Raw genomic sequence first — 26,568 nt, forward strand, 5'->3', positions numbered from 1 at the left:
TATGAAGTTGCGTGTAATAGAAATTTATAGAATAAGCCCGCACCTTTAGCTGGACTGTTTATAAAATCCCATATATGGACAGATTACAGTGTCTTTATTTCATCAAAATGAATAATCAGAAAAATATAAATAAATTACTGGACACTATTGAAGGATTTGATGACATAGGAAACAAATAGTAATTCAAGGATTTTTTTTCTGAAGAGTAATTTATGATTAATTTCCATTTTGCACTGAGGTGTCTATAGGATCAAACGACTTTGCTTGCCTGAAATAGTTAAGTGGCTACGTTACAATACTTGTAATTTCTTGATGTTAATTTTGATTTTTTTATTAATAAATGTTGCTATTTGCATCCAATGTAATAATCTATTTATTAACAGAAACTTAATTTATCAAACCATTTGCTCAGCATGAATCATTATTTTTAGGATTATGGACAAACAGCTCTTCATTTAGCAGTAGTTCGTGAAATGGGCTCATCTTTACACCTAGTCGATTTTTTAGTGCAGAATATGACGTCAGCAGCATTGGATAAACCTACAAATCCAATTGGAGAGAGGTATGTTATGCACATAAAATACTTCTATTGTGAACCTTTTTTTTATGTTTCACAGTGAAACATCAAATTTATTTGTCAAAAATTCGCTTTTTCAAAATATTGTATGACATGATTGTGCCCATCTTTCTTTTTCAATCAGGTAGATACAATAGCCATTTCTCCAAAAAAAAATATTTACAGGCTAATTTAATCTTGAGTATCTCAACTACCTATACTAATCTTATACAATAAAAAGAGTGGAGAAATCCAGTAGCCTTATAACTCAAGTAAGTATAGAAGATGTCAATCAAACTTTGCAAAAAAAGTGTTGAAATTAGTACTAGGATCAAACTTTATGGACATATCATTTTTATTTAGTTCTGTAAAGTTCTTTAAATTTGTTTCAAAGCAAAAAGTTTTTCAAACATGGCACTGTTGGAAAAATATAATTATTATAAATATAATAGTAAAAACAGCTTACCAATTTATTATGTCGATAAAAAATATCAGAAACACTGTATGAATTTTAAAATAATGAATCACAGAAAATTATTCAAGTCACTGCATATCACCCACTACATAGATAATGTAGTCCACCAGATAGATAAATAAATAGATTAAATTAAAATTTGTAAAAAACAATTTTTTTTTTTTTGATAGTGAAAAGTGAGTATTAGTTAATATTAATGTACTTACTCCCGAGCTTTAAGGTCTAATACTTTCACTGTTACCATTTTTTGATACTTGGTTTTATTCTTGAATTTTACCTATTAACAATAAGAATTTTTCATTATGAGATTGTTTATTCACAATTATAGACAACAATCTGTAGTACAGTCCATGCATTATTAACTGTTCCCCTTACAAATATGAATTTTTTTTTTTACTTTTGCTAATTTTCTAAACTAATGGACCAAAGTAGAGTCACTCACTATTAGCTGATTAAACTTCCTTATTTGCAGCAATACAGCCCTGCATTTGTGTGCTATACATGACAAAGCAGAATGTATGAAGTTATTGTTACGCAGTGGTGCTGATTCTTCTCTTCGTAATGCCTTAGATAAGAGTGCTCTGGATATTGCAAAGGAGAAAGGTCATCGGACTTGTGAAGAATTGGTAATTATGCAAATTTATTATGTCTAATTAGTATCTGTCTAAATATTGTTATCTAATGATATAAATTTTCTGTTAAACCACTAACAGAATCTGTATATATAGCTACAGTTAAAATAATTTTTTAATGTTGGTTTAATGATTTTTCACTTGGTTATTTTATTTTCTCACCAAAAGCCCATGAGATCAATGTTAAACTTACACATACGCAACAATAATTCTTATATGTAACATCATTTCTAATTCTATATCAGAATGCCATAAAAAAACATTTATCAACATTCTCATTCTTTTTGAATTTATTGAATTTTTTTTATTTCTACGAAAGAAAAAGCAAGATCTAAAAGTTTAGATTAAACTTTTGCACAAGTATGCATTTTAATATTTAGCAACTGATGTTAGCAGTAATGATTAATGTACAATGTGTGTTGGTGTTTTAAGTGAAGATATACGCCGGCCTCTGTGGCACGAGTGGTAGCATCTCAGCCTTTCATTCAGAGATCCTGGGTTTGAATCCCGGTCAGGCATGTTATTTTCACACACTACACATCATTTATCTCATTCTCTGAAGCAATACCCAATGGTGATTGTGGAGGTTAAAAATAAAAGTGAAGATATACACTACACTACATGCCTAGTAATGCAATGTTTCCACTGTTCATGTTTATAGTTCTTTAATGTTAATTAGACTGTGTGATAAACAGATGTTGGTTATAGCATCATAAACCGTATGTGTGGCATAAAGGCGTATTGAGGCATTTCTGCTGCATATCGTAGACTATCTGTGTGTAATGAGGAAAATCCATATGAAAATTGTTTCAACATTATTTGGTGATTTTTAAAATTGTAAACTAAATTTTTGTAAGCCTTCATGATTTTAGTCAGAACTGAAATGAATTTATTATATTATTTGTATCTGAATTTTACACTACTTTATAAAATGTATTTATATGACTACGAACATTATAAATCTATGTCAGCAGATGTAATTTGATGATATTTATATTGAAAAATTATCTGAAAATAATTGTCAGAAACTAATACAGCCATTTTATTCTTTTAAACTTTCCTTCTTTGCAATGAATAACAGTTTCGTTATAGTAAACAATGAAATATGGCTTCCATAACATACTGTACATAATTTCTTGGAAGTTTGTTTATATCTTATTTTATATAAGTGGGTATTTCTGAGAAATTAACCACACCTTTGCTTTCTTTAATTACCTCTGTGTATTAGTGCTGATTCTTCTACATAATTTCAGTATTGTTCAAATAGAATGTCCTGTGACCATGCGTTCAGCTATTCATGTTGCATGTTACATGAAAGTGGTAGTTTTGTCACATTAAGGATTGATTATAAATAAGTGTTTTTGTATTTCAGTTATATTCTTAACATTTATTTCAGTTTTTTCTTAAAAATTATGATAGATTAAAATAATGGTTCTGATCTGAAATTTATAATAGTTAAATATTACTCTATATTTAAAGTATAATGATGGACTACAATGCTGTTTGTATTTTTTTCTTTCATTTATTCAATATATACACATTAATCTTTTGTAGTGTATTATAGATGGCACAGAAACCTTACTTGTTATACAGAAAACATACATAAAAAAAATATACAAAACCAGTAACTACGTATGTGTAACCAAATATATCAAATTTTTAAATATGTGTCTGTTGTTTATGTTAATCTAATCTTTAACAAACGTTTGTTGAACGCATGTCCAAGGTGTAATATCAAGATTATAATAAATGAATCATTAATTATTTATTAAGATTATAATTAATTTTTTTTTTAGATTATAATTGATTAATTAGATTATAATAAATTATTGCTTCAGCTGATATCATAGTTTAGATTTTTATTATGCTTACTGTTAGTGAAATGAATTTTTCTATTGATTGTAGTTAAGACATGCGATGGATCGTCAAAAGTCTCTTTTTGAAAACATCAACATTGATTGGAACCTTTCCCATGATGAAGGATCAACAGATTTTTCAGATGATGAGACAATCATTGATGAGACAGTCAGAGTTTGTATTTTTTTATTTTATCAATATTTCTTAATCAGAACGAATATCAATGGAGTTAAGAATTTTTTGTTTTAATCATATGCTTCCAACAGCTCTTTATGTTCTCTACAGTAAAGAAATTTCAGCGATGAATTTGATTTATTGTATCATTGAAATAATATGCTCTTCACATTATAGTGATTCTGTTGGTTTCTCAGATCTGTTGCAATAAATGTAAAGACAACCCTAAATGAAAAATTTAAAGGGAAAAACTATTTAATAAATATTTCCATTCATTGACCCAAACTACAGCATACAATTGTTATACAATTCACTAAAATTAACTAAAACTAAGCAGTGTCTTACTTTAAATTAGTTACCAAATTTTCAATGGGTACATAAATTAGATAATCTATGTCTTGCTAACTCATCTGTTAAGTTTTCGATAAGCATGAGCTTAGCTGTAAAGACTAACAGAAAGTTAGAGTAAATAAAATTAACAATCTAAATATATTACTAGTATAATACATGGAAAAGTATGGATACCTTATGTCTGTCACGTATAGCAGTAAGTGTAAAGAATGGAATGTATGTTATTAATATTCATACTTGTAGAGCTAAGTTTCCTTTTTTAATGCAATATTGGTTTATTATATTTGTAATATAGTAGCCTTTATTTATATACTTAGTTCCAAGGAAAGTCAGATGACCAACAGTAATAGGTTAGGCGCTAGGCTAGTTGAACTTACTGTTTGACAGTAACTGATGCTGGAGGTTAGTACTTCCTAGAAGATAGCACAAATTATTTTTCAGTGAGCAGAACAAATGTTTCATCTGAACTAGATAGGCTCACAATATTGAAGTGGTTGTAAATAGTGAAACCAAATGTTCCAGTTTCTCTATAGCAGAAGATGAGACAATCTCTCATTGAATAGAAAATTATTAAAATGATTTTAATAGAAAATGATTATTACTGCATTATTCGCACTTCATTAATAAAATTTTCTGTTTTGTAAAATATAAAAAGCTTGCCATAATTCTGAGTGCCACTCACATAACTCTGATAACTAAGTTCTAATTTAATTACATTTCAAAGCATAACCAAATCTAATTAAAAATCAAACATTTTAATATTTTTATTGATATTTTTACAAAAAAATCTCAAACAGGATTACAAGAAAATTATACATAAAAATACTATACTATTACTAGTATTTAAAAATGCTATACTATAAATAAAAGTTTTTCAATTATGTTATTGAATAATAGGCCTGTAAAAATAAGTAAAAATTTAACCATAATTGCACTACCAAAATAACCTAACTGTACAAAAACACTGAAGTTAAACTTCTTTCCAATATTTTATTTTTCCACCCAGTAATGTTCTGTCATTTTTATTAATTGTATTGGAGAATTAAAATTTTTGCTTTGAAATTTCTCGTCTCAGTGATTTTCTATTTAAAGAGAAGCATCTTAAACATCTTGTGCAAAATAAAAATCAGCATAATTCTTGCACTTTGAAGCAGCAAAAATCTGCCAATTGTTTTTTTTAGAAAAAAAGCAAATATTGATTTAAAAAAAAGCCATATTAAAAAAAAGCTAGCTATAGCTAACCTTTTAACAATGTTTTTCTTAATGTTGATGCCATAAATAGGCGGATGGTTCTCTCTACTACTCTGGTTTCATTCCTGATTTCCAAACATAAATTACAGAAAATTTTTTGTAAGTAAGTTTTTACTGCAGGTCCTTTGTTTAATTTTATTTTTCCTGTTATTCATATTTAAATATTTACTTTACCATACAACTGCGAGCCACTGACAACTGATGTGGTGAGACTGAAGGAGGAGATCCATTCGTAAGAGAGTTATGGAGATCTTGTTTCGGAACAACAGAGATCTCTGCATTTTGCTTGAGAATATCATATTTGGCCAGGTTGCGGTAGTTTCTGTCAGTTGTCAAATTGATATGATTTCAGTTGGTTATGACATTGTCATCAAATCAAAGAAAAGAAGTTGGGAAAGGAATACTAAGCCCCGTAAAATCCTTTGGCTTGGTGACAGCGATAGAAACTTGGCTGGCCTGATTTTAAAAATACTCTTTCTTTTGTATTCATGAACCTGAGGATCCCCTTTGGAATCCAAAAATTTTCCCTTTGGGATCACATTGTCATCATCTGTGGTACAAATGTCAACAATAGGCTGTTGGCGTAGCTCCCTCCCCCTGTGCAATGAAAATCATTAGGTAGAGCCATACAAACGTCTATATATTGACATTCTTCTCAGTTCAACTCTTCAGTGCTTAAAGCAACCTGAAGGAAAATGAAGGGTCACAATTAGCGCAATGTTGTATTGTCACATCCAAATATGGTTTTATTGTATGTATACGCATTACAGGATACATTTGAATTTGGGTGAAAAAGCAGTTTTGAGTGTGGTCCTGTTATTGGTAATTCTGAGGAAGAGTTTTTTTAAAATTAATAATAGGTGAGGCAAAACGTTTTCTGTATTTAAAAAAATTTCCCTCTTAAATAATTCACATAATTTCCACAACAGAATTCCATTTAACTCTAATATAATATACGAGGTGTGTGAGAAATATAATGAGATTGGTAACACTGTGCGTGATCTGGCAACACTGTGTCTACCGGTCTGTGTTACACCAGTTTGTTCATCCCTTCCACATGCTCAGTACGAGTTCCAACTCCATTCAGCTAACACATTATTTTTTACAGCGCCATCAGTGAAGTTGTGTTTTTGTTATGTGTTACAAAAATGGAGCATCGGAATTTAGACGTTGTGCAATCAAGTTTTGTGTTAAATTTGGGGAATCCGCAAGTGTGACCTTTGAAAAGTTGAAACAGGCCTATGGAGGGGGGGAAACATTGCTTATCAAGAGCACAAGTTTTCCGCTGGCACAAATCACACAAATAATTTTTTGAACACGTTAAAGGTCAACTTTGCTCAGGGAGACCTTCAACTTCAAAATCTGACGAAAACGTTGAGCGTGTGAGGGTTCTTGTGAGATCAGACTGTTGTTTAACAATAAGGATGATGACTGAACAGTTAAATTTAAACATTTTCACCATACATCAAATTTTGACAGACAATTTGGACATGCGAAAGGTTTGTGCAAAATTGTTGCCGAAAAACCTCACAACAGAACAGAAGGACAATCGAAGAAACGTGTGTGTTGATCTTCTTGAGAGGATTGACAATGACCAAGAATTCTTCAATCGTGTGATAAATCCTGGATATTTGAGTACAATTCTGAAATAAAGCGGCAAAGCGAAGAGTGGCACACTCTGTCATCTCGATTGAAAAAAATGTCGATTGAGCAAATCAAATATCAAAACCATGCTAATTTGCTTTTTTTACAGTAGGGGTATTGTGCATAAAGAATTTGTTCCTCCAAGACAAACTGTCAACCAAGTGTTTTACCATGTTGTCCTTGAAAGGCTCAGGAAAATAGTGATTCGTGTGAGACGAGACATGGCAGACAAGTGGATGCTTCATCATGACAATGCTCCGTGTCACACGGCCATTTCCATCACAGAACTTTTGACCTCAAAACACATTCCTACAGTTCCTCAACTATTCACCTGATTTGAGTCCTTGTGACTTTTTCCTTTTCCCAAAATTGAAACATGTCTTAAAAGGATGTCATTTTGGAACTCTGGAGAGCATTCAAAAGACTTTAAAAGCCAGTTGAAGCCTTCCAGCGCTGTTACCAGGAGTGCGAACAACAACTTCACCGGTGTATAGCTGTCCAAGGGAACTACTTTGAAGGGGATAATATTGTTGTTTGAAAAAATAAAAACTTTGGTAAGTAAAAAGTCAGTCTCATTACTTTTCTCGCACCTCGTACAATACTAACAACTCTCTAAAAGGTGTGAGTGAGGTAATAGGTAGCGAGCTTCATTGGATTTTTATTTCTTCAGGCAGCAATGTTGGAAGGCAAATCTAAGATGCAACCCAAGCCCAAGTGGGTTAAGGCTGTTGAGGTCACTGAGGTAAGGACTGACAATTCATGAGCTTCCTCTAGTGATGAAGAAAGTCAGGCAGGGACTTTCACCTGGATAAAGAAGATGTGACTGATTTTCTGAAATCAAAAGATAAGCCTGATAACTTTGTGCCTTTGATGAGGGATTTTAGTGAGCAGTTTGTGCAGCTGATGGCCTTTTTAGAGAATCCCAAAAGTGCCTCAACTAATGTAAGCTCAAAATTGATTCCACAGTTGAAAGAATTAAAAGTTTTTTTGTCTGCATTGGCAGAAAGATTTGAGGCATTGGCTTCTAAGCCAGTCTAGGGGAAGGAAGTTGTGGTTAAGTAGACTGTTCCTTTGCCAGCTACTGAACCTCCTATGACCCAGCAGAAAAGTTATGCAGATGTTATCAAGGACAAGCAAGAGGCCAGGTTGTCTTGAAAGCAACCATAGTTCCTGTTTATTAATATGAAAGAGGAACACATTAAAATTAATAAAGAAATGAGATGATTCATGGGATGAATTTCAAGTTGTTCTTCGATCAAAGAGATCGAACCTGAGAATTCGAAGCATAAGATAACCTAAGAAGAGGCTTGTAGTGGTGGCTGATGACAAAGAGACAGTGAAAATTATATTGAACTCACTAAAGGTTAAGAAAAGTGGCATGAGAGCCGATCCAAAAAGAAAGAGCCATCTGAGAATGATAGTTTACAATGATTGATTGGCATTTAGCTGAGGATGAGATGATACCTCATTAGAGAGCAGAACACCCAGTTGGACACAGCTGTATTTAAGTCTGAGTATTGGTTTTTATTTAAAATGAGTAGGCACAATTCAGAGCAATACCAGAGGGTGTTTGAGGTATGTCCTTATTGTTGAAGATCTTCCTCACTGAAGGGAGGCTGTTCATCGATTTTGCTTCTTGTAGATTTAAGGAATATGTCATTGTTCAGCTGTGTTTTAAGTGTTGTTGGTATGGCCACTGGGCTAAGTTCTGTGATCTGCTCGTTATCTGTGCGCACTGCTGTGAGGTGAGATATAAGCACAAGGACTGTCCCAAAAAGGCCGATCCTCCATCGTGTATAAATTGTAAAAGATTGAGGAAAGATCTAAGCACTCTGTCAACAGCAAGGAGTGTGGATCATATTTGAGAGCTGTCAAGATATATTTTAATTCTCTAGATGGTTAGTTTTGGTCAGTTGAATGCATAGAGTGCTTATATTGTTCAAATCAAGATAGCTAAAGTGGCCATCATAAGCTTGATGTTGTTTTGTTGCAGCATCCATATATTACATCTGGTGACCTGCTGGGTTTTGCGGGATGGAAGCGATTTTATTATGGTTCTGACAGCATATCACTGTTTCGTATAGAAGAGAAATAAGTTTGTCTTTTTACAGCAGCTCTCTATCAATCATGTTGTTGGTTGATATTCAGAACTTGCATCTATATGTTCTTTCCAGTATCAGTAACCTGCTGAGCGTCATCTTGAGGTCTAGGAGGAAATTCTTCAGTTTTCAGAGCATAGTTCTATTGTTATTGATGCTGATGTTAACGCTGAATCTCTTATGTGGCATAGTGATTATACCGATGTGAGTGGGGAAGCAGTTGAAGGTTTTGTCGTTCAGTATGGCTTAGAGGTTTTTAATGTTTCTGATGAGCTGCTAACATATGGTGGTATGGTGGATGGTAGGAGACAATTTGCCGACACCAATATTGATGTCATGGTTGCAAGATACATTCCTGTATGTTTGTGGTTGGAAGGTTGTCAATGATTGCTCTGGTGACCATCGACTTGTCTTCGAGTTCGCTGATGGCCTGAGTGATAGCTGTAGGTGTAATTTCCCAGTTCAGGGGCATTTTCTGCACAGGAAAGTCAATTGCCGCAGGTTTACCACAATTCTTTCAGCCAGGCTCCTGTCTTGGACAGGGGTCTGGATGGTCTTGATCTTAGGAAGGACGTGATCTATCCGCAGCTTTCATCGATGCTGCTGACCATAACATTCCCTGCAGTTCAGGTCAGGAGAGGGTGGCCCCCTGGTGGACACAGGAACTAACTGAGCTGAAGTCATTTGTTCTCCATTTACGGAGGTCCTCTCAAACTGAGATTGACCCTAAGCAGCGAGCATATTTGGTTTAGAGGTATAGGGAATTCAGATGTTATTATCACAAGGTAAGGCAAGCCAAACATGATTCATGTCATTTCTTTGTTAGGAACAAGGTAACAAAGACCCGTGGGGTGTTGTTTATCGAGTGCTAAAGCATAAACAAAAGAAGAACATTCTTCTGTCCGCTCTCTCGACCAAGCAAGGAGTGATCTTGGATAAAAAAACTAACATCCTACTTACTTTGTCTAGGCGATGATTTAGCTGTAGAAACTGCTTTGTTTTGGAAACGATTTTGCTTCTTATTGTGTGGATATTTTGTCTTCAGAAGTTATGAGGCAGAGGTGCATGAAATAATCTGTGGCTTTGGCATAGGTAAAGCTTCTGGCTTTGTTGGAACAACGGTAGAGCTCCTTGTTCATTCAGTAAATGTTAGTGTGGGAACATTCACTAAAGTATTTTAAAATGTTATTTGTGGGCTATTTTCCAATTGGTTGGAAAAAGAGTAGTTAAATTGTTAAGGGTGGCGGCAAGGATCCCAGGCAAGGCAAGGATCTTCTTTCATTAGTACGCAGATACTACATCTGCATATTAATGAAAGGTGGACATCGCAATGGTTATTTATGGAGGATCATCATATCATCATATGGCTTTTGTCCTGGTAAGGGGACAGAAGATGCTATTTTACGAGTTGTCAAGAATTAAGCATTGTCAAGAATAGTAGTTTTGAGTTAGTCTTGGGGATTTTCCTTGATATATCCAGGGCATTTAACAATCTGTGGTGGTCTTCAGCTTTATTTTAATTACAGAGATGTGGGTGTACCTAAAATAAAGTGCAGGTAATGCATAGCAACTTTGGGCATTGAGATGTTCTACTTTGAGATGGTGGCCATGAAGTGGAGAAGACACTGTCTAAGGGTTGTCTGCAAGGCAGTGTGCTGGGGTTTGTGGTTTGTGGAGTTTGAGTTTTTGATGCGGCTGAGGTTGGCTGGTGGTTGTTGCATTGTTGCTTACACCATTAACAGGTTGCTGCTGGTCAAAGGATGTTCACAGAATTTAGGTTGAACTCCATGCCTCTCATCCATGCAGGAGACTTGAGCTGTGGGGCCATCACCATAAGATGGCATTCATCCCAGATGTAATCAAGATGATAGTGCTGAAGGGCCATTTGGCTGTGTCACAGTGGTCCATGTTTAAATGTCAGGCCATTGAATTTGATATGTTCAATTTCAGAAGTACCTCAGGGTGCGCCTTGACAAAAATTTTCTCTTTAAGGAGCATTTACAGTACATCGCAAAGAAGGCTTGTAGTGCCTTCTTTGGTATTTGATGTGTGGTTAATCCAGATTGGGGTGTGAATTTTAAGACTATGAGTATCCTCTATAAGGGTGTGTGCGAGGCAGTTATGTTGTATGCTGTACCTGTTTGGGTAGATAGGCTAAAATTTAATACTTTTGTTGAGAGCTCAGCACCTTTTGTTGTTAACGATGACAGTAGGTTACCGTTTAATTTCTCGTGAGGCTGTGCTGGAGTAAAGCCTATTGATGTTCTTGCACTTGAGCGTCCACAATGTTATTTTGCAAAGAAGTTGGGTCAACTAACTTCTGCTAGAATTAGAGAGATAGAGATGATGGATTTCAATTGTGGCAGATTAGGTGGGATGAGGTGGCTGATGGATGTTACACGCATGGTCTTTTCTCTGATGTGAGGAGTTTGCGGGATGTCTCTTGGGTGTCTTCTAACAAATATATTATTCAGTTTTGAGCCATGGTGCTTTTAGGGATAGGTTAGCTCATTTCAGCCTAGCTTGATTCAGGTCTGTGTTCATGGTGTAGCTTATTAGATGTTTTGTCATCAGTATGATGAAAGACGATCAGAGGTAGTGAGGCAGCTCAGAGATATTGGGTCTACATTTATAGTTATATGTTAACGGGAAAAGCCGGGCCGAATGGTCAGTTGTGAAGAACTTCATGAAATATTTGATTCTTCAGCAAGTTGTGGAGTGCGTGTAGGATAGGAAGTTCAAGTTACCCAGTTGGTTAGGGACCGCTTGAGCATTCTCTTGTCGCCAAGATAGGCACTCAGTAGTTTTTTTATTTTGTTTTTGTTTAGTTATTTTGTGATATTGTTTGTTTTATTTTGTTGGTAGGGCTACAGCTCAAAATATAAATATTTTATTTCTATCAGTTCTAGTCATTTGAGTAGTTTGTTTTTGTTTTTGTTTTGTGTTTATTGATAGTTTGTTCGTACACTGGTAGAAATATCATTCGTAGCATTTACATTGATGGCATCCTTACAGAGGCGAAACTGTTAACTGAGAGCTGTTATTCAGTCTGTAGGTTCAGAAGATGACCTCTGGTAAAGCCAATCAGGGCTAGGCATGGAGAGGGTGGCGTGATGACTGGAATCTTCACATGGCGGGATCTTCCCTTTCGAAGTCAGGATGCATATTTACAGAAGAAATTAATTTTGAATACTTTGCAATCCAGTGTCCTAGTCTAAAATTGATATTGTTGGTAATTTGTAGATCTCCTTCTGGGTCTTTATAATCTTTTCATCTAAATTATTGAAACCTTTTTTGAATTTCCTAATAAATCCAGTTGTTTAGTGTATGGTGATTTAATGTTAATTTTCTAGACAGTTCTAGCCATGTGACAAATCATCTATTAACTCAGTTTGAGTTACCAGAACTAAATATGTCAGTTTCCTGGCCAACTAGAATTAAAAGGACTCCAACCACTTGCACAGGCAATGTGGTCTTTCAGATCACAACTATCAAACTAGAATACCATTATTTATTAATCAGCTCTTCAGGTCAGACAATTTAATAAATTCTTTTCCAATATTTCAAACAACAATAATATTTACCCATTTTAAACAAAGTCATTCACCTTTAATGATTTTGTTGAATCAGTATTTTTATTTCCCGTTGATACGCAGGAATTTAAAACCTGTATTTCAAATTTAAAGTGTAAACATTCGTTGGATATTGAAGAAATTCCTGCCAGTATTTTAATAAAATTTTTAAATTCATTGTAATCATTAATTGTTATTATAATCATTGTCTCTCTTTAAAAGTCTAATTAATACATTTTTTAACGGCCAAGTATTTCCCAGCTGCCTTAAGACTTCTGGTATTCCACTACTTAAAAAATTATAAATCACTTTCATTATTGTTCATATTCTCTAAAGCATTTGAAAAAATTTTGAAAAATTTTTTTAATAATTTTCTTCGAAAGCATAACGTATCAATCTCAGTATGGTTTTAGGAAAAATTGTTTACCAAAAGCCATTTCCCAGTTTTTAGAAAATACTTTAAATTGCATATTCAATTTTTTGCAGTATCAGTAAAGCATTTGAATAAGTTCCTTATTTTTTATTGATGCGAAAACCTATTAGTTGTTGCATCAAAGGATCTGCTTACAATTGATTAAGTCATACTTTACCGACCATAAACCGATAGTTAAAATTTCATCTTTTGATAAGAAAGCACATGCAAAATTTTAGTCCTCCTTACTTCAAACTGTAGAACATGGAATGCCACATGTCCTCAGTCCCTCACTTTTCTTATTGTTTATTAATGACCTCCTCTAAATCTTGAATTACTCATTTTTACCCTCTTCACAGATGACATGACTATACTTGTATCTGAAGATAATTATTTCATAAGATGTATTCACTGAACAGCTTGTGACCATCTAACTTTAAAAATGGATAAGACTGTTATTTTGTAGTTATTTTTTATATTTAGTATCTTCATATATTTACCTTAACATTATTTGATGTTTTAATTTAAAATAATTAATACGGACTCCAATTGCATCTATTTTTCATTTTATAATTGATTTTGTATTTTCTGATGCTGCTGTGATAAAGGTTTTACCCCAGTTTCTCTCAGTTGATCCACTCAGATAAACTCTGGGACAGTTTCTTTTGTTTATCCGTGGAGTAGTAAGTATGTCTACCTTCATTTCTTATGTGATCTTTGTAATGCATTATTTTCCTTCAATCAGAACAAAAGATTTATTTAATTATGTTTATGCAATATTTATATGAACACACATACCTCCTCTGTGAATCATGAGACCTTGGCAGTAGTGAGGGGGCTTGAGTGCTCAGTGATACACAGTAGGTGGATCGAACGTGCAACCATATCAGAGTGGTATCTGTTTAGAGTCAGACTAAGGAATGATTCCTGAAAAAAGGACAGCAGCTCATTCAGTAACTGTTAAGGGTGTAGGTCAGAAAGACTTAAATGGCCATATCAACATCACTCAATCTTCTAAGTACTGCACAACTGAAAGCAATGGAAAACTACAGCTGTTTTTTTTTCCAAAAAAATGTAGCTGTCTGCATTTTAATGTAACAAAGATGGTAATGCCTTGCTTGGTAAAATATTCTGGAGGTAAACTAGTCCCCCGTTTGGATCTCCAAATGGAGACTGCTAAGGAAGGGATCACCAGAAAATTTCAAAAATAACATTCTATGAGTCGGAGCATCGAACATTAGAAGTCTAATTAATAAAGGTTGATAATTTAAAGAAGGAAATGGGTAGATTAAATGTAGATGTAGTAGGAATTAGTGAGGTTCGGTGGGAAGAGGAAAATTACTTTTGGTCAGATGATTTTAGAACAATTAACTTGACATCAGATAAAGGGCAGGCAGGAGTAGGTTTCATAATGAACAAGAAGATAGGGAAGAGAGTAGAGTATATTAGCAATAGAATCATTGTAATCAAGATAAAATCAAAACCTAAGCTGACAACAACTGTTAACCCTTAGTTACTATGCATGAAAAAATTTACACTACTACTATCCATAGGTCTGACAGTCCTAATTTTTTTTCTCATCAATTTAGAATTTTTTTTACTTTAACTTTAATGATTTTTTATGTTTTAATCATATATCAATTGTAAATTATGTTTGAGATAGAAATTTTAGTTTACATAGACTTTAAAAAGTTATTACCCAAATCATTATCACAAATTTAAAACACATGATTTATTTTTTTGTAATTAAACAATTTTAATAATTACTATTGTTTTTTACCTTTAAATGTATTAAGTTTGGACTGACAATTCTTGAAATGTAACATTACATGAAATCTTATTTTTTACATTCAAATTGTGTGATAAAAAAAATTTGACTCCAGACAGTCAGATCTAACTTTTTGTTAGAGGAATGAAAGAACCGTAATTAAAAAAATATATATAAAAATTTTATTTGTTTAATAATTTACATCAATTATAAATTATGCATATATATACTTATATCAGAATATCTACTACTAAAAAGGCTAGTCAGTTTTTGGAACATTAAAAATATAAATAATTTTTACAAGTCTTAACATTAAAGATTACAAATATACCTATTAAAATATAAAATAAATAAATGAAATAATGAATTTTACATGACAGAACATTTATTTGAAAAAAAAACTATTTTTGAATTTTAGTATAATTCCAGTCATATTGGTCTTCCACAATTTTTACAAGGATGTTTCGTTTCTCTCTTTAATTTTGGAGGACAGAACTTGCAGGTTTTTCTTTTTTCGAAGAAATCTTCATGACTTGGTACCTCATCTTGGATTTGTAAAATTATCTTTATATTCAACAATGAATCTTGTCTAATGTAGCCTGAAAAAATTCTACGATGCTCAGAGGTGAAACGAGTGATTTGCCTAAACTTTTCATGAAATCAAGCCTTGTTATCACTGGTGTATTCTTGTAAGCCTGATACAGTATATAATAGTTGACACCAACAGACACATTAATCATGACAAAAAAAATTACCATGGGCCATCTTTTTGTCCAACACGAAGATGAATAGTTTGCTCACGTTTGATCCAAAGTATCCACTCCACTTTTGGTCCAGTTGTAGTCTGCTGTGATTTCAGGTTTGCGTGTTTGTTCATCAATACTTGCTCTGTGGCGGACTGATGATAAAAATATAACAGCTTTTGATTTTTTTGAGATATATGATTTTTATTTTGGTAAAGTAGGATCTTCTGTGAAGCCCTACTCCTCTCTCTTTTTATTAGGAAGAAATGCATCAATGGGTATTTCCGTTTTATTTTTCTTTAACATTCCAGTACATGTTAGTTCTCTGTTAAGAGGTTCACTAACAAGTATTAAATCGATTATCACATGTGATGTTTCTTCTGATTTTCACAATTGGTTGAACTAGCCTCAACATAACTTGTGTCGGTATAAGAAACTTTTTCCTTTCTTCGGGTGTCAATGTTTTTTTGATGCTACCTTTTCCGGTATAAATGTAGGCGCTGTGTAATTAGTGTGTTTTTGCATCTGTTAAGACACATTATCTTGAGACCATATTTGGCCGGTTTGCTGGACATGTATATTCTAAATTTTGAACATCCACAAAAAGGTGCTAGTATTTCATCTACACAGACTGCTGCTGGGAGTTTTCTATAAATCTAAAGAAAATCTTGAAAATGGCTGCAGCACTATCTTCCTTTTTCTCTCTTCTCTGTCTCTTGAATTATCAAAATGCAAAACTTGTAAAAGAAATAAAAGTCTCTCCTTTGTCATAACACATTGAAATATTTCTCTTCCTGTGCCATCTGTGGCAAACAAATTCAACACTGACTCATTCCCAGACTTGAAAATTGCTATATATACTAGTAAGCCAATTAAACCTTTCAGTTCGATCAACTATGTTTTATGTATGTAGGATACATTCCTTTTTGAATAGTACAATCTGACTTTATTTATTTTTAAATTTGTCCAGTGTTTGATTCTTGTAAGTATGTCTTGTGTAAAAAGTAATTGCCAGATTGCTTCAACTTCTGGATTTTGACCTAATGCTGTAACAGTAGATTTTAGTCCAGGCAGTTGGGTTTTAATATTGTCTTGTTTGAACACCCTGATTCGGTATTTCTTTTTTCCATTTGAATGATGGTATTTTTTTCTTTTGTATTTCTTTCGTCTGCCTACTGTAATAATAGGTTCCATCTCCTGTATAGTTCATCTAAATTTTTTGGAGTCATGTCTTCACTAGTGACAGATTCCACAGTTTCCATAACTATTCTTTCTTCAGTATCTTCAGCAACTCCTGCTGCTTCATCATTTGAAGAAATACCTTGCTCTGATTCATTGTCATGTGTACTCTCCTCCGCTTTGTATTCCAGGTCATTATTGCTGTCATCAACATCTTCAGCCTCACTATCATTTAAAATTTTAGTAACTAATTTTTCTATATCACCTCTGAAACTTGGTTCAAGTCCTTTTAAGACATGATAATTTGGTCCACCTATGGCCACTGCTTGCCTAGAGCAAGAATTTGATGATCCTGGCTGTTCATCCATCGTTTAATTAACTAAATACACAATACAAAAAATATATTTAAAAAACTAAATAAAACAACTGACAAATAGATCACACTATTACTATGCACCTTCTTGTAAACCGACTAATATAACGCAAACACTATGCTACATCCAGCAGACCGCTAAATATTGAATAACTGTACACACACATGCATGCACAACGTTACTCCCACCAGTGACTAGTTTCTCACGTACTAGAAGATACAGTAATTAAGGGTGTTTCAGGTTAAACAGTTAGGGAATTATGGAAGACAAAATTTCCCTTGCAGTCTAACAAACCAATGCATAGTAATTAAGGGTTAATTTCTATATGCCTACAAGTGCCCATGATGTTGAGGTAGAGTGTGTAACAAAGAAATTGATGAACCAGTTAAACACATAAAAGGGGATGAAAATTTGTAACAGTTAGTGCAAGCATCGAAAAAGGCAAGGAAGGAAATATTGTGTTTCCTTTATTTATTGTGTTATTTTATTGTTCACTTATTGAGTTTTGCACAAAGTATAATTTAGTAATTGCCAACACCCAGTTTAAAAATTATAATAGTAGAATATACACATGGAAAAAGCCAGACAATACTGCAAGGTATCAAATAGATTATATCATGGTTAAGCAAGATTTAGAAATCAACTCGGTTGACTGCAAAGCATATACAGGAGCAGAGATTGATAGCGACCATGATTTAGTGTTAATGAAATATAGATTGGGGTTTAAAAACTTGAAGGAAAGGTCCCAGATGAATCGGTGGAATTTAGAGAAGCTGGAGGAAGAGGAGGTAAAGAAGATTTTTGAGGAGGTCATTGCAAGAGGTTTGAGTAAAAAAGATAAGGTAGAAAATGTAGAAGAAGAATGGAAGAATATTAAAAAGGAAATTCTTAAATCAGCAGAAGTGAACTTAGCAGAAACAAAGAGATCTAGTAGAAAACCTTTGATATCAGAGAGAAAATAAAAGTATGCTAGCAATGAAGAAGGTAAAAAAGGACCTATCAACAATTAAGAAATACTATAAACAGGAAGTGCAAATTAGCGAAAGAAAAGTGTTCAGAAGTGGAAAGATAAATTATCATTGGTAAATTAGACAGAGCATACAGGAAAGTTAAGGAGAATTTTGTGGTACAGAAGTTAAAATCTAATAATGTGTTAAATAAAGATAGTACACTGATTTATAATATGAAAGGAAATGTTGGTAGGTGGGTGGAATATATTGAAGAGTTATATGGAGGAAATGAATTAGAAACTGGTCTATAGAGGAAGAAGAAGTCAAAGAGGATGAAAAAGGAGATACAATACTGAGAACTGAATTTAATAGAACATTAATGAATTTGAATGGAGAAAGGCTACTGGCATAGATGGGATACCTGCAGAATTACTGTGCAGTGCAGCTGAAGAAGTGATAGTTAAATTATACAAACTGGTGTATAATATTTATGAAAAGGGGAAGTTGCTTCAGACTAAAAAGTGTTATTGTCATGATACCAAAGAATGCAGGAGCAGATAAATGTGAAGAATGCAGAACAATTAGCTTAACTACTCGTGCATCAAAAATTTTAACTAGAATTCTATACAGAAAAATTGAGAGGAGTGGAAGAAGTGTTAGAAGACTAATTTGGTGTCAGGAAACGTATAGGGACGTGGAAGCAATTTTAATGCTCAAATTAATATTATAAGGAAGATTAAAGAAAAATAAATCAACATGCATGGCATGAATAAAATATTCAGCATTTGAAAAATTTAGGGTTCAAGAATAGAGATAGAATAAGAATTGCTAACATTTACAGGAACCAAACTACAACAGTAATATTCGAAGAGTATAAGAAAGAAGCCGTAATAAAAAAGGGAGTCAGTCAAGGATATTCTCTATCCCTGACATTACTTTTTAATCTTTCCATAGAACTAGCAGTTAATGATGTTAAAGAACAGTTTAGATCCATAATCACAGTGCAAGTTGAAAAGATAAAAATGCTGCAATCTGCTGATGATTTAGCAATTTAAGCTGAGAGTAAAAATGATTTAGAAGAAATAATGAATGGCATGGATGAAGGTCCTACGCAAGAATTACCACATGAAAATAAACAGGAACAAAACGAAAGTAATGAAATGTAGTAGAAATAATGTAGATGGACCACTGAGTATAAAAATAGGAAGAGAAAAGATTAGAGAGGTAGAAAATTTTGTTATTTGGGAAGTAGAATTACTAAAGTTGGACGAAGCAGGAGTGATATAAAATGCTGAATAGCACAGGCAAAATGAATTTTCAGTCAGAAATATAATTTGCTTACATCAAAAATTAATTTAAATATCAGGAAAGCATTTTTGAAAGTATATGTTTGGAGCATAGCTTTATATGGAAGTGAAACTTGGACGATCAGTGTACCTGAGAGAAAAGATTAGAAGCTTTTGAAATGTGGTACTGTAGGAAAATGTTAAAAATCAGATGGGTGGAAAAAATGACAAATGAAGAGATGTTGTGGCAAATTGATGAAGAAAGAAGCATTTGGAAAAATATAGCTAAAAGAAGAGACAGACTTACAGGCCACATCTTAAGAAATCTTGGAATAGTCGCTTTGATACTGGAGGGACAGGTAGATGGGAAAAATTGTGCATGCAGGCAATGTTTGGAACATGTAAAACAATTTGTTAGGGATGTAGGATGTAGGGGGTATACCGAAATGAAACGACTAGCACTAGATAGGGAATCTTGGAGAGCTGCATCAAACCAGTCAAATGACTGAAGACAAAATAAAAATATGAGCACACTGAATTAAGACATATTTGCTCCTAATTTCCTGTATTTTAATTATAAATTTATTAAATAAATAATTATTTAAATATTATTTTTTTATTTTAGAATGGATGTGTAACTCCAGAGAGAAAGCAAGCATCTCGACCTCCTAGTTATGCTGAATCTCCTGTCAATATGAGATCTCGTTCTTCTACTAGTGATAGTCTCAAGTCAGGAAATTATAGACAGCAAATGCCCCCACCTCCACCACCACAAGGCAAGAAACCTCAGTCTGCCCCACCAGGTAAATTCTGTGTTATATAATTTTTAAATTTAATTTTTGTATATGCTTGTTTAATGCTCTCAGGATAGTTGGCCTAATTTGGTCCATCCCATAGACTCAAATTCATTGCTGATGAAACTCACTCACTCACTGAAACACAGTAAATATTTAATATGTTAAAATTGTATTTTTTTCAAAATTTTTAGTTAAATTTCATAAGAGCCAAACATACACAAACTGAGATATCCTATCAGTTTATTCTACTATATGTGCTAATATGAAACAAAAACCTCATTATTTTTACTTTATCTCTTATAATAATGGCTCAAAAGTTGCATTTTTCTAAAAATTTTGATTTTTTTCACTTATCCCAAAAAAAGGGACTCAGCACAAAATGCCAAATGTCTTAGTATATGTGAGCATGTGAAAAAAAGTATCACTATGTGTTTTGGAGTTATATAGTATCTACTCCATGCACACGTTAGAAAAACATCAGCAAAAACATAATTTTTATTTTAAAATATTACTAATACTGAAGATTATTTGCCTGTTTTAATTATGATATAAGGTTAATACCTTATTAAAATTTATGTATTAAATAAAGATTAATTTCATTTCTTTTGCATAATTACTAGAGTGCTTTTTCACATATTATTACCATACACAAGACACACATTTAAAACATTCTAATATTTACATTAAAAATGTTTAATATTTAAGTACAATATTGAATTAGGTAGTGAGGTTGAAACAATAGACATGAAATTTTTTTTTGGGAGGAGCCTTTCCGTTCAACAGTCATCCTCTAGTAGTCATACCATTCACTTAATTTACATAGTATAAATATATATGCCCATATAGTATAAATACATTCTAAATTAATATTTAGTCTTCATATATCATCATATCTCTTGTTCACAAACAGCTTCAGCTTTCTATTGGAGATCCACCTTTAGATTTTTTACATTTTTATTATCACTAGAATGGATGGTAGCAAAGGAGGACACGGTATTCCTTCATTTTTAGGCTACAAAGATGCTTGTCATGCTTTTCAAAATATGGTCATCAAAATGACAGTGTTCTTGATATGCAAGCTAAACAGGGGATAAATTTCCATCCCTTGACAGTTTATCATCTGTAACTGTATTTATCAATAGTAACTATCAATGGTCGTATTGAAACCTGGTTATATACGCTGGTAACAGTTTTAAAAAACTTAAAGCAATAAGATTTACAGACTGGATTTACGAAGAGGTTCTTCCATCATTAAAGAAACCAGTTAATATTGAGTCGTCAAAAAAAAATACAAAACTCTTCATAATCAGCTAATTATTCCCAATAATTCTTTTATTTTTTTGGATGTCTAACAAATGATAATGCATATAATTTATAATTAGAACAGTGATGCAGAAAACTATTTTTGAAGTAATTTTCTTATATTTGCCACTAAATGCTCTGATGTATAGAAATTTGACATAATTTTTTTTTATTTTATCCAAGTTTTGTGTAATAAACTTATTACATTTTCTTTTCTTTCAATATTCAATGAGTTATTAATTTTTTTGTTTTAAATTTTAAAATTGAATAATTATCTTCTCACTGATCTTTATGAGTCTTTTATGAAAAGAAGCTAGGAGATAAATTTAATTCTAATTTCCTTTGAACTTGTACTTAACTTTTTCACTTACAACCTTTTTCCTTTTTTCCATGATTAATCATACTTTTTTTATCTATAGAAAGCTCAAAGAAGAACATACTAAATCAACTGATTGTAAACTATCAGCTGGTTTGTTTTGTTCTTGATCTATCGTGTCAAAAATGTTTAATGGATTATTTATTTCAGCAGAATGAACATATAAATTTTTGTGGAAGAATATTTTTTCTTTTGGTTGAATTTACAAATTATTGTCACCTCTCTTAAAGATGATGAAATTTTCTTTTTATGATATTTGAAAGGGTCAGCACATGATTTTTTAAACATATGATTATATTTACAAAGAAACTATTTTTATAGTATGATTAAATAGTTAGGATTTTTTATTATTCATACATGTAACAAGAATTCTTTCTCTTCACTAAAATTGTTAATACTTTAAATTTACTGTTGCTAAGATTTACAGTCCTTTGCTACTTATTAACCTATCCTCTACCTTATCCTAGAGTTTCTTTATTCGTCCATTGTGATATAATGATAGTTACTTATATTATTTTTTAGCAGATAGAATCTTATTTAAATAATTATTATTTTCATTGAATTACTTACTACACAAGAACTGTAACAAATGAAAATACATTATTTTTACAATTATTAAAAGAGACTATATTTAAAAGGTACAGATCATTGTTATTTAAAAAAAACATCTAAACAAATTGATAATCACTTCAAAATTATTTCTTAATACCATAAAGCTAACATGTAGAGAAACCTAGAAATGAAAAAACTGAAAAAACTTGGTGGGGATGAAAAGTACAGATATCTGTTAGTTTCATGGAATAATTCTCTGGCTCAAGTATGTACTCACTTGAACAACTTTACTTTTACAAAAACTATAATTTTATTATTGTAAATTTAGAGTAGTTTTAAGAACTTAAAAAGAAAAAAATAGCACCTAATTATGATAAAACTACAATAATCATCACATTTTCTTGATGGCATTACTGCACTAGCAGTTTCAAGAAATCATGACACAACTACCATATAACTCCAAAAGACAAAATTATACTTCTATCACTTCACATACACTAGAAGATCATTTTTTGTAAATTTCAGATTTTTGTGTAGTCCTTTAGATACAAGCCATCAAAAAACAGATTTTTAGTAGACTGCCAATTTTCAAGCCTGTTTTTTTTTTGTGAAGGAAGGTAAAAATTATGGAATTATTATTTTTTAACTCTTCTATCATGTAAATAGCAAGTAAACTGTCAAGAATAAACATTTTGTGTATGCTTGATCCTTATTAACCTCCAAATTTAGAAAAAATCCAATTTTAAGCTATAATTTAACTACGCCCTGCATAAATCAAACATGTAAAATCTCATTTTGTGGTTTTTTTTAAATAAAAACTTTTAAAATAAATTGATATCTTAATTCCAGAAGATATAAAAAGGAAGCATAAATCCAAAAAATGAAATTTTTGTAAGATGGTTCTGCAACCATTTCAATTTTGTTTGTGTGATATTTTATGAAATAATCCAATTAGTAATTTAAAATTAGAGATTCATTAGAGAATCAGTTTAAAATTACTGCTGAAAAAACAATAAAAAAGTCAACCTTCAATCCGAATACTTTTGGGCTGAAATTTTTTATTACATCTCCTAGAGTAAAGTGAAGCTGTTAAGATTTTTTTTTAATTTTATTGCTTTTATTCTAAAATTTGTAGTTTGTATTGTGTAAATTAGATTAATAAATATACTTTGAATTTAATTTTATTAAATTAGAAAAAAGTTTGAAAATTTTACTAGTACAGTATTACATTTTTCAATCTGGTAAGAGTAAGATTAGGTATTATAATTTAAACATTTTTTAAAGAATTAACTATGTTAAAGAATTTAATATTAAAGAACAATTTAGATTCGGAGTAACAGTACAAGGTGAAAAGATAAAGATGATACGATTTGCTGATGATATAGTAATTCTAGCCTAGAGTAAAAAGGATTTAGAAGAAACAATGAGCGGCATAGATAAAGTCCTATGCAAGAACTATCGCATGAAAATAAACAAGAACAAAACAAAAGTAATGAAATGTAGTAGAAATAACAAAGATGGACCACTGAATGTGAAAATAGGAGGAGAAAAGATTATGGAGGTAGAAGAACTTTGTTATTTGAGAAGTAGAATTACTAAAGATGGACGAAGCAGGAGCGATATAAAATGCAGAATAGCACAAGCTAAACAAGCCTTCAGTAAGAAATATAATTTGTTTACATCAAAAATTAATTTAAATGTCAGGAAAAGATTTTTGAAAGTGTATGTTTGGAGTGTCGCTTTATATGGAAGTGAAACTTGGACAATCGGAGTATCTGAGAAGAAAAGATTAGAAGCTTTTGAAATGTGGTGCTATAGGAGAATGTTAAAAATCAGATGGGTGGATAAATTGACAAATTAAAAGGTATTGCGGCAAATAGATGAAGAAAGAAGCATTTGGAAAAATATAGTTAAAAGAAGAGACAGACTTATAGGTCACATACTAAAGCATCCTGGAATAGTCGCTTTAATATTGGAAGGACAGGTAGAAGGGAAAAATTGTGTAGGCAGGCCACGTTTGGAATATGTAAAACAAATTGTTAGGGATGTAGGATGTAGAGGGTATACTGAAATGAAACGACTAGCACTAGATAGGGAATCTTGGAGAGCTGCATCAAACCAGTCAAATGACTGAAGACAAAAAAAAAGAATTAACTAATTTTAGAAAATTATTCCATATATTTTTGCTAATTCTACTGTAAAAATAATGAAAATCTCTGATTCAACTTTAATTTTGTTGTGCAATACCATTTAATGATATCATTACGTATCAACCATTTAATACCAACTAGGATATGATAAACTTTAAAAATAACAACTGTATTATCACGTAATATAAAAAAATGTATATTTAAACATATCCCACAAATTCAAGTGGCAATGAATAACTTCTTTGCTGCAGTTACCTTTGTCCTGATTCCATGGTAAATATTCTTTTCCAAATATATCCAAATATGTATATTTTTTGAATGGTGCAGTTTGTTGTTAACAATAGTCAACAACTTGTCTGTCACATAGTCTAAGGGACATTTCAATGATGTATGAACAGATTTCATATTTTGTGAATACCAGTTGAGTACGTAAAAGCTTCTTGTATTTGATACATAAAATACTTCTTGATAAATTGGGTCTTTCATTGCTAGAATTACTTCATGAAGATACTTGAAGATAGTTAAACTTGTTTATCAATGTACTACAAAATTTCAATGATATAATCCCGTGCACAAGGCTTATAAGTGATAATGAATTATTAATCATCTGTATTATACTTGAAGATTTTCTTTGTTCAGCAACAGCTTAGTTACACCTTATTATAAAAACAAATTATTCTATTTGTTTTAATATATATTTTTATATTTATTAAAAACAAAGGAAAATCTTCCAAATGTCTGTTTGTTTAAATAACATTTGTGTTTTTTGTAGCAAGTAGTGTAAGTGGAAGCCTTAAGAAGAGAGCTGCTCCATTGCCTCCAAGTAATATGCAGTATACCTATGGTACTTTACCTTCTAATCATAATCATAATCGTAGCCCATCAGATCCTAACCCTGCTTATCACACATTAAATCATCACAAAAGATCACCATCAAATGATTCTACTAGAGCCATTATACATCTTGGTAAGTTATTAGTTAACAAAATGTTCATTTCAATTAAATACATTAATATTGTCTAATTAGAATTTCAATTTTAATCAACATATAGTTAGGTAGTATGGTGCTGACTACCATTAAACAAATAGATAACTATTTTTAATATGGACAATGTCACTCCAGATGGAAAATGATCTTAGCCAAATGTCGGGTTGCATATACTGAAAATTTCCTGCTGTAGATTAATTTTCAGTAATTCTCCAAAGATGCCAGTTTTTCTTGACTACTTCATTTTTTCTGAACAAGCTGAGTTATACCTGTTTCTCCTCTGGAGTCAATTAACTATTACCTAGAAGAGATTCCTCAATCAAAATTAAAAAAAAAAATAATTCACAAGAAAATTCTTCAAATTCTATTATTTATTTTCTTTAATTTTTAACTCCAAAAATTTTTTTACTGAAATAGATACCCTTTCAATTAAATAATAAAAATTGTTCCTCCAATTTGGTGGAAGCAAATCACATTTGAAATTTAAAAAAAGAAGTGTTTGTTAAATTAGTTTAAAAAGGACTCATGATACCAGTTCAAAATGAAAAGGAAAATTTGTAAGAAAAGATATCTTAAGTAAATTTTTACTGAAATTTCTTTTGCTTTTTTTTTGTTTATACATCATTTTGAAAGCTTAAATAAAAAAGTTTAATTCCTATGTTTTTTATGTAGTAGTAAATGACAAAATTTATATATATATTTATTTTTCTATACTTAAAAAATAATTTCTATTCTTTTCTTTTCTGCTGGAAAATATTTCAAGTGAAGGCAATAGACAGATAAAATTTCAATTGTCTAAATTGCTAACCCCGATTAAAATAAATTCATTCTGTAAGTTTGTTAAATTAAATTTTGAAATCCATTAATAGTATATGTATAAATAAGATATATGTAATGATATTTCTTAATAACGGGCATTTGCATTAGGTTTTGTGTATGGCACAAAATATAACATGATAATAAAAAGCAGCATAGCCATTTACCTTGAAGCTAATTATAATTATATATTAGTACAGGATACATTTGATATAAAAATCATGTCATGAAGTGATTGCACTTCACTTTCTATGTAAATGATGA

The 26,568-nt window shown here is 31.8% G+C and overlaps 1 protein-coding gene across 4 annotated transcripts in view; it reads left to right on the plus strand.

Annotated features, from left to right (window-relative positions):
• Asap (ArfGAP domain of ASAP) overlaps positions 1-26,568 on the plus strand; it is a 142,244-nt gene that overhangs the window by 74,140 nt on the left and 41,536 nt on the right. For 3 of the 4 annotated variants that reach the window (XM_075381233.1, XM_075381225.1, XM_075381243.1), the window contains exons 11-15: positions 432-562; positions 1,504-1,657; positions 3,569-3,694; positions 19,949-20,126; positions 25,273-25,467. In XM_075381233.1, the coding sequence (XP_075237348.1) occupies positions 432-562; positions 1,504-1,657; positions 3,569-3,694; positions 19,949-20,126; positions 25,273-25,467 (784 nt within the window). The remainder of the gene's footprint in view (positions 1-431; positions 563-1,503; positions 1,658-3,568; positions 3,695-19,948; positions 20,127-25,272; positions 25,468-26,568) is intronic. The other variant, XM_075381248.1, reaches the window with a different exon arrangement.

The sequence above is a fragment of the Lycorma delicatula genome, chromosome 1, assembly GCF_047948215.1.
Source record: "Lycorma delicatula isolate Av1 chromosome 1, ASM4794821v1, whole genome shotgun sequence".
In the NCBI taxonomy this organism is placed as follows: Eukaryota; Metazoa; Arthropoda; class Insecta; order Hemiptera; family Fulgoridae; genus Lycorma; species Lycorma delicatula.